Source organism: Poromitra crassiceps, assembly GCF_964638095.1.
Source record: "Poromitra crassiceps genome assembly, chromosome: 2".
Taxonomy (NCBI): domain Eukaryota; kingdom Metazoa; phylum Chordata; class Actinopteri; order Beryciformes; family Melamphaidae; genus Poromitra; species Poromitra crassiceps.
In genome coordinates this window covers 14,919,048-14,929,310 of record NC_139624.1, presented here as the reverse complement: position 1 = coordinate 14,929,310, position 10,263 = coordinate 14,919,048, and the positions used below count along the sequence as shown (strand labels likewise).

Here is a 10,263-nt window from a genome sequence, read left to right as displayed (position 1 = left end):
GATCTGTAAACTGAAGTGAGTCTATTCAACTGTAGTTCATTATGTAGTTACATGGTAGCGGATCTGTAAACTGAAGTGAGTCTATTCAACTGTAGTTCATATGTATTTACATGGTAGCGGATCTGTAAACTGAAGTGAGTCTATTCAACTGTAGTTCATTATGTAGTTACATGGTAGCGGATCTGTAAACTGAAGTGAGTCTATTCAACTGTAGTTCATATGTATTTACATGGTAGCGGACCTGTAAACTGAAGTGAGTCTATTCAACTGTAGTTCATATGTATTTACATGGTAGCGGACCTGTAAACTGAAGTGAGTCTATTCAACTGTAGTTCATATGTATTTACATGGTAGCGGATCTGTAAACTGAAGTGAGTCTATTCAACTGTAGTTCATTATGTAGTTACATGGTAGCGGATCTGTAAACTGAAGTGAGTCTATTCAACTGTAGTTCATATGTATTTACATGGTAGCGGATCTGTAAACTGAAGTGAGTCTATTCAACTGTAGTTCATTATGTAGTTACATGGTAGCGGATCTGTAAACTGAAGTGAGTCTATTCAACTGTAGTTCATATGTATTTACATGGTAGCGGATCTGTAAACTGAAGTGAGTCTATTCAACTGTAGTTCATTATGTAGTTACATGGTAGCGGATCTGTAAACTGAAGTGAGTCTATTCAACTGTAGTTACATGGTACCGGACCTGTAAACTGAAGTGAGTCTATTCAACTGTAGTTCATTATGTAGTTACATGGTACCGGACCTGTAAACTGAAGTGAATCTATTCAACTGTAGTTCATATGTATTTACATGGTACCGGACCTGTCAATTGAAGTGAATCTAGTCTGTAGACTGTACTCTAGACTGTAGTCAAAGCAGACCACATTGTCTGCTACTACTACTACTCTCTCCATAGCTCAAGTCAAGCCTCAAGCAATTAAAACTGAGACTCAAGTCCGCATCATCTCTGGCACAAAATAATGGGATTTAGATATAATTTGCAAAAAAGTAAAACAAACATGACAATACAAAACATGACGATGACAGGAGCAAAGAGCCTTTATTTTCTGACCAGCTCATATTATTTTCTCTACACACAGTGAGTGAACAGCTCCACCTGGTGGTTGGGTCATGTTGGTGGGTCCAGTCTGTCTGATCCATGGACTGTATATAATATCTACCCAGGAGAAGGTACCTCATGTAGGCCAATTGTAATTCCCAGAAAATTAATAGTTTATGTTTTGAAGAATCCCCCCCTCCCATTTTTCTCCCATTCATACACAAGTTTAGGTTTTGAACTATCGATTCCACATAAAATGCAGCCGTTTTAGAATCAGTAAATAAGTGTATCTTGTTAAATAAAAGTCCTTGTTGTCCAGTCCCCCCTTACCTGGCTGCCTATGTGTGAAAAGCTTCTCCAACTTTGAGGGCCGTTATCTCTGAATGTGGCTTTTTAGGAGTGTCAACATTCAAATAAGTATTATCTTCCTTCATTCTTTTTCAGATTACAATGTGTGACACATCATTTGAAAGCTTACAATCTGCACTTTCATAATCTGTAAAAAACGGAAAAATGACCTCCGCCTACATGTGGGTCAAAATACCAGAAGCTGTCACCAATGTGTTTCTACTCTGCTCCCCTGTCCTCTCCTCAGGATCACACTTAGTGGCTGCATATTTTGCATTAGATTTTCTTTTTACATGGGTGATGAAAATCACCTGGTCCTCATTCATTTAAAAAAAATGTATGCGGAGAGACATGGAGGGGCGGGTGGATTTGCAGGCGGAGCGGGCATTTAGTCTACTTGCATGCACTTACATGCATGAAGTTAAAGGGCCAGTTTCCCCCCGAAATCTAAAATATACATTTTCCTTCTTACCTGCAGTGCTATTTATCCATCTTCATCGTTTTGGTGTGAGTTGCTGAGTTTTGGAGATATCGGCCATAGAGATGTCTGCGTTATCTCCAATACAATGGAACTGGATGGCACTTTGCACCAAAAACAAAAATCAAACAAAAAACATTACAAGTACAACACATCTCTACGGCCGATAATCTGAACTCGGCAACTCACACCAAAATGATCTAGATGGACAAATAGCACTAGAGGTAAGAGGAACATTTTTCTTTTTCTTTACCTGCAAAGTTTTTGTGATGAAAACATTTTGTCAGTGAATCTGTGACATAAGTAATTCTACAATCAATAATCAATAATCTAATATCCATACATTTAAGCGATGCAGCAGCAGAGATGCATCACAGTTTGAGTATGATCCTGGTATTTTTCACATTACATGGTTCAACACACAGACACATAACATTAAAGGGAGGCTTTGCCAATTTTCAACCTGCTTTGTATCATTACAATGTCGGTAGTAAATGCAGATGAGCAGTTTTTACCTTCTCTATATGTTTCCTGTGCAGAAAAATCCACGTTCGTCTGCCTGCAGAAACTCCGCCCCCACCAGCGGGCATGGGTCATTAAAGGAGAATTTCTTTTTTTTTTAACCTGGACCCATCTCCTGGCAATAATTATGATTTGGCCACTCACCCAGCGATGTCCGCGGCGTTTCTGGCCGTCCTAGCATTGTTTTGAGATCAATAGCGTCCAAATCAGTTGTAAAATGGAGCTGATTTGGGGCCAAGTGTGAGCCTGTCTTTCCTGCATCTAAATAGCTATTTTTATTCCCGTTTTCGCCACATATCGTAATAATGTGATCCCTCAACATCCACCAGAGTGATATTTCGCCCCAGGCCATTTCCTGGACTCTCACAGGGATCAAATTACCTCAAACGTGATCTCGGTCACCAAGTCTCGTGAAGTCCCGCGATACTTTCCTGCCGACTGGCCAACTACAGGTAGGACGCTTTGCGGTGGTGGTTTTAGCGTAACCTGTGGGGTTTGGCATAACCTTCGTTATTTCGAATCCCACATAGGTTACGCTAAAACCACCACCGCAAAGCGTGTACCTGTAGTTGGCCATCCGGCAGGAAAGTATCGCGGGACTTCACGAGACTTGGTGACCGAGATCACGTTTGAGGTAATTTGATCCCTGTGAGAGTCCAAGAAATGGCCTGGGGCGAAATATCACTCTGGTGGATGTTGAGGGATCACATTAATACGATATGTGGCGAAAACGGGAATAAAAATAGCTATTTAGATGCAGGAAAGACAGGCTCACACTTGGCCCCAAATCAGCTCCATTTTACAACTGACTTGGATGCTATTGATCTCAAAACAACGCTAGGACGGCCAGAAACGCCGCGGACATCGCTGGGTGAGTGGCCAAATCATAAATATTGCCAGGAGATGGGTCCAGGTTAAAAAAAAACGAAATTCTGCTGTTCACTTCTGTGTCAGAATGACGCGTTTAGCGGCATTCTGACACAGAAGTGCCTGGAATAAACTGCAGAGCTCTCGGCACAGGAAAACATGAAGACAAGATAAAGGCTGCCCATCTGCATATTACCCATATTGTAATGATACAAAGTCGCCATCTGCATATTACCCACATTGTAATGATACAAAGTGCTCATCTGCATATTACCCACATTGTAATGATACAAAGTGCTCATCTGCATATTACCCATATTGTAATGATACAAAGTCGCCATCTGCATATTACCCACATTGTAATGATACAAAGTGCTCATCTGCATATTACCCACATTGTAATGATACAAAGTGCTCATCTGCATATTACCCACATTGTAATGATACAAAGTCACCATCTGCATATTACCCACATTGTAATGATACAAAGTGCTCATCTGCATATTACCCACATTGTAATGATACAAAGTGCTCATCTGCATATTACCCACATTGTAATGATACAAAGTGCTCATCTGCATATTACCCACATTGTAATGATACAAAGTGCTCATCTGCATATTACCCACATTGTAATGATACAAAGTGCTCATCTGCATATTACCCACATTGTAATGATACAAAGTGCTCATCTGCATATTACCCACATTGTAATGATACAAAGTGCTCATCTGCATATTACCCACATTGTAATGATACAAAGTGCTCATCTGCATATTACCCACATTGTAATGATACAAAGTGCTCATCTGCATATTACCCACATTGTAATGATACAAAGTGCTCATCTGCATATTACCCACATTGTAATGATACAAAGTGCTCATCTGCATATTACCCACATTGTAATGATACAAAGTGCTCATCTGCATATTACCCACATTGTAATGATACAAAGTGCTCATCTGCATATTACCCACATTGTAATGATACAAAGTGCTCATCTGCATATTACCCACATTGTAATGATACAAAGTGCTCATCTGCATATTACCCACATTGTAATGATACAAAGTGCTCATCTGCATATTACCCACATTGTAATGATACAAAGTGCTCATCTGCATATTACCCACATTGTAATGATACAAAGTGCTCATCTGCATATTACCCACATTGTAATGATACAAAGTGCTCATCTGCATATTACCCACATTGTAATGATACAAAGTGCTCATCTGCATATTACCCACATTGTAATGATACAAAGTGCTCATCTGCATATTACCCACATTGTAATGATACAAAGTGCTCATCTGCATATTACCCACATTGTAATGATACAAAGTGCTCATCTGCATATTACCCACATTGTAATGATACAAAGTCTCCATCTGCATATTACCCACATTGTAATGATACAAAGTCTCCATCTGCATATTACCCACATTGTAATGATACAAAGTCTCCATCTGCATATTACCCACATTGTAATGATACAAAGTCTCCATCTGCATATTACCCACATTGTAATGATACAAAGTGCTCATCTGCATATTACCCACATTGTAATGATACAAAGTGCTCATCTGCATATTACCCACATTGTAATGATACAAAGTCTCCATCTGCATATTACCCACATTGTAATGATACAATGTGCTCATCTGCATATTACCCACATTGTAATGATACAAAGTCTCCATCTGCATATTACCCACATTGTAATGATACAATGTGCTCATCTGCATATTACCCACATTGTAATGATACAATGAGTTGCAAATTGGCAAAGCCTTCCTTTAAGCTGTGGAAGTTTGTTTTATCTACAGTGATCTGTCAAATCAGTTGTGATCACCACAGTTCAGTTCAGTTCAGTTCAGTTCTGCAGATGCTGCTGTAGATGCTGTTACAGCTGATTAAAATGCTGGCATTACGTTTCTACAATCCACAGAAATGTCAAATATATAGAACATTTCTGAATGAAAGCATGTAGCATTTCATGTTTCTAGACACGTGAATGCTACACGTCGTAGAATGTAGTGACAGTTGGAGGTTTACGTATGTCAAAGCTGCGGTATAGGGAGAAGGGTCGGGAGTGGCAGACCATAGCATTCCAGACTTAGAACCTCTTCGTCATGAGAGCTGGTTCGAATCCCGACCCAAACCAGAACCCAAACCAAGTTGCCTTTGTTGCCTAAACCCAACCATTGTTTTACTGAGCCGTGGCATCAGAAGCACGTTGGCTTTACCCTGGAAATACAGTATACCAGGACACCAGTGTGGATGGATCCAATGTGGCTTCACAACTCATTTCACATTACAAGATTAACAGGAAAATGCTACACATACAAACTATACATTTATATAGACATTCAAATTGTAGGTGTCTCCGACCCATTTCAACTCAACACAGTGAAAACAAACAGTTACATCATCAATGTGCACTAACAATAAAACACAGGTTTGGCTCATTCTTGTCAAGTGAAAGATAGAAAGTAAAATAATTACATCTAAGTGAAATGCATCTAATGTTGATGCACTAAAAAAAAAAAAAAAAAAACTTACCATGAGATTTAGTCTTCTATTCTGACTGGTCAAATTTATCTCAAGATATTTCAAGTCAAATTATTTTGCTGCACTTGCCGAACGTTTTGCTGGTTTCATGTTTTTTCCACGAGAAATTTCACTCCAAACCAGTGAAACCGCAAGAAAAGTTTCTTGTTTGGACAAAAACATCTGTGGAGCTTGTCTCTGCAACAATCATCAACAGGAACATTCATTATTTTTGCAGCTTGAATTTCATAGTGCTCGTACCGCAGAGAAACACCGTGATCCGTCCAGAAAGTCTCTGTGTGGTCGGATCTCCTCCTTATACACAACAACAAACCATAATGTCGTCAATTGTTTTCTCTCCTGTGTTTATGACTACTGTATATTGTATTGTCTGTCCAATGTTCTAAATATGACTAAACCATGAATGTTTTTAGTCCTATTTAGAACATTGGGTAGTGGTGCACTCTTGTGGCCGAAATGAGTATTACAACAATAAATGCTTCGAAAAATGAGCAAATGGCAAAAGAAAAGACAAAACAATCACCTGCCAAAGCACCCCCCCCCCTCCCCCCCCCCACACACACACACGGTTTGAATCCCCGGGAAAGTCTGTGTGGGAGGAGTCAGTGAGGAACACTCGCTCTGTAACCGCTGTCCGAGTGCCGCTGAGCAAGACACTGTTGTTGCAGGAAGTACTGGTTGAACCGGTCCACTCGCAGTGCCACGGTTTAATGTGTCAACGTGCAGCAAGGCGGAGTCAATCAACCTTCTCTGGATAAATTAAAAGTTTTAAAAATGCTGAAATTAAATACTGTCAACAGCCTAAAACAGATTAGGCACAATTTCATCAGGTTCGCATCCACAACCCCACACAAATAAAACCAACATGGCTGCCATACTTCCACAGGTGATACACTGCAAAAACCGCCCGACTCATTTCGTAGACTATTTCATCTTCTCTCCAGTCTAATAAAGCTGGATTTAGGATCCCCCCCCCCCCCCCCCCCCCCCCCGCAGTGAAATCATCTCACTGGCAGATAATTCCAACTAATTTCAACAAATGTGATGTATTTCCAGGAGAATGTCACTTGTTTGAGGACATTTTCTTCTCAAAGTGAAATTGCCTTGGAGAAAGTTTCTTGTTTTGACTGAAGTCGTACTGGCATTAATCAAGTAAAATGTACTGAAAGCAGCAGATGATCTGCAGTGAGAGAATTGGACTCAAAATACAATGGAACAAGCATAATTTCGTAATAGTTGCGACCACATATGCAAACACACGCACACACACACACACACACACACACACACACGCACACAGACACACACACACGCACACACACACACACACACACACACACACATACACTTGACATCCATGCCAAATTTCAGCCCCTCTGCCTGTGGCGTGAACTGATCCTAAAAGCTGTAGTCCCTCGAATGGCCACTTGTGGCTGGCTCCAAAAGGGAGTCGTTCCCTGTTCTCCCCCATGTTAAAATGCTCGAGTTTACAACAGGATTAAACATGTTTACAGCCTGGTTCAAAACACGTTTTTGGTCTATAGAGCTAATTCCTCCTTTCATAACAACTGTACGGGGAGTGGATTTTCATATAACTCACCCGTTTAGAGTAAAATAGATGATAGAACAGACTATGTTTTGGGGGTGATTGACAAATCGCCTGTCCAGTGATCACGCATCTTGCCGATCATGGACCAATAGCAGGTGGAGCTGCAGCTCTGGGAAACGCCCCCTGGTCTCGTGCCGTCTCTCACGTGAGCTGTGCAAGAACCCCAAGATGGCGACGGCCACACTCCCATAGGCTTCAAAACCCGAGTCCGAAAACCAATGGGTGACGTCACGCTGACTCTGTCCATATCGGTTGAAACAAAGTGGGAGGAGACAAAAAGCTGAAAATTAGCAAATTTTGCGCGACGAGATTACAGACAAAGTCAATGCAAATGCGCGAGTAGATGTGATTTCGCCCCCGCGGGCGGCGCAAACGAGGCAACTGACACGATTTTCACCTCATCGCCCGTTCGCTCAAGTTCGCCAAATAATTGGTGAGGCTTTTTTCGCCTTGGAGCGAATGCAGTTAAACGTTGCTGCTGATGGACAGGCTGATCTGTGACCTGCTGAGAAGACGAGGAAGAGCGGCAGCCATGTTGGAGGAAAGGGTGTTCGTGAGGCGTTGTTTTGAAACCCACTGCCCTTGGAGGAAAAACACACCCTACGGGCAGCATTCAAGGTCAGGATTGGCCAGGCAGTGCAGGCTATGCAGACTGTTCTGTGTAGCGCACCAGGTATTTTCATCCCACCTCAATCTGATAGCCTATTTGAGGCAAGGTGGTGATGTCATCGTCATATAACGTTAAGTTACCTGTTTTATTTTCATTACGCTGGCCTGTTCCAATGTTATTCATTTGACTTGAGTGCAAGACTCAAGCACTGTGAGAAACATGGGAAGAGGTAACCAGTGTTATAGGCTACATGCACAACTTTTTTACTTCCTGAAATTAGTACAGCTTCTTTATTTCCTGTCCTACACTATTGGATGAACTGATTAATCAGGTGTGCCTGATCATTGTTGTGACTGCAGCACACCTGACATTAATCAGTTCATCCAATAGTGATGACAGGAAATAAAGAAGCTGTACTAATTTCAGGAAGTAGTGGAGTTGTGCATGTAGCCCATTCAGGTTTGAATGTTCAATTGAAGTTACTGTCCTGCTCCTGGAAAATCCTAGCGCCTGAATGCTGCGTAGGCGCGCACAGGGCGTGTCTTGCCTGCAAGGGCAGTGGGATCCTTTAATAACGTGTTGGTGAGGTGACGAGATAAAAGGAAGTCTGATTGCCGCCCCCTAGCGAACCGGAGCGTGAAGTGCGGCGCTCAGTCCCAGGTACTCCAGGTTCTCCGCTGCTGGCAGGAAGAGACCGTTAGCGGTTAATCTTGTAGTGGGCGTGGTTAACTTGGTAGTGGGCGGGGTCGAAATTGAAGTGGGTGGGGTCAAAGCATCAGTGGGTGGGGTCGGACCGCAAGTGGGCCGAGTCAAACCGGCGTATTGGGGCAGGAAGTCGGCCTGGTAGTCGGGGTTGTCCAGGCTGTCACCAGCGCCCAGGGGGAGCGAGGCGCGGGCGGTGTTCAGGTACTCGGGTCCCTCGGGGATCTTGGGCTCCTCCACCAGCGGAGAGGGGAGCGACGCCGCGCCCCAGACCAGGCTCAGGTCCTCGTAGTTGGGGTTGAGAACCTCCGACAGCCTGCTGCTCCGACTGGTCTCACTCATACTCTGGTTCATGTACTCTGAAATACATAAGAGACACAGTCATTCAGCCACTCATTATGTATTTCACAGTTTACGGATAACTTATCTATTTATTTACCTGGATATTTAGTCAATTACATGTGTATTTCCTCAATTAGTTTGTCAATTACAGATTTATTTAACTGTTTAATTTAAATGTATTCATTTAATAAATGTATTTATTATACATTTGTTTATGAGTTTATGGTTTTATAGGCTAAATTTGTTTGTGTTGATTTTTCTAGCCCATTTTGTCTATTCAGCCATCATCTAATTTATTTTTATTATTATTATTATTATTATTATTATTATTATTATTATTATTATTATTATTATTATTATTATTATTATTATTATTATTAATGTGTTCATTCAGTTATTAACTGACTGATTCATTCTTTCTTTAATTTGATTATACTGTTGTGGTGACCACAATGGAGTACTACTGAACTCTAGTGGACCTAAACCACAAGTGCAGGTTGGAGGCATCGACACAGTCACATGCCTCACAGTGGATTATGGGATACGGCGGGTGGGGCATATAGGCCATGTTCCTGGCTTAGAGTCAGTCGACTCTAACTTGCTAGTTAGCACGCCATGTTAGCTAGCATGTTAGCTAGCCTGTCTACATGCTCTATGTCAGAGGTTCTCAGCCATGTTAGCTAGCCTGTCTAGGGATCATGTCTATGTTCCCCGGGTTCTATGTTCCCCGGGTTCTATATTCCCCGTTTTTCACTAACCTCTCCCAGCCCCCACGCCAAACCTAACCTCCCCCCATGCCTAAACCTAACCTCCCCCAGACCCTAACCCAAAACCTAGCCTCTCCCACCCCCACGCCTAAACCTAAGGTCGGCATTGCGGGTGGTCGGCATAGCGGGTGGACACCATTTGGGAAAAACGGGGAACATAGGACCCGGGGAACATAGGGATGACCCCCCTGTCTACATGCTCTATGTCAGAGGTTCTCAAATGTTTTTCAGCCAAGGAGCCCTTACAAGATAGAAAATATACCGGGGACCCCCTCATTCTGATTTGTGATTTTGGGCTAAGCTTAATTGTTTCCACGGTAACGTGCTTGACTTTTAATTTGATAGGTTTGTTATTAGAATGTAATCCATGAACCATTTT

General features: G+C 42.0%; 1 protein-coding gene across 1 annotated transcript in view; it reads right to left on the bottom strand.

The window, feature by feature from the left end:
* Window positions 1-8,694: 8,694 nt before the first annotated feature.
* The window catches only part of LOC310789041 (melanoma receptor tyrosine-protein kinase-like), a gene marked incomplete at its 3' end in the record, with an annotated part of 123,986 nt that continues 122,417 nt past the window's right edge, over window positions 8,695-10,263 (bottom strand). Inside the window, exon 27 of the mRNA XM_083650644.1 lies at window positions 8,695-9,134. Coding sequence (XP_083506770.1) covers window positions 8,695-9,134 — 440 coding nt within the window. The remainder of the gene's footprint in view (window positions 9,135-10,263) is intronic.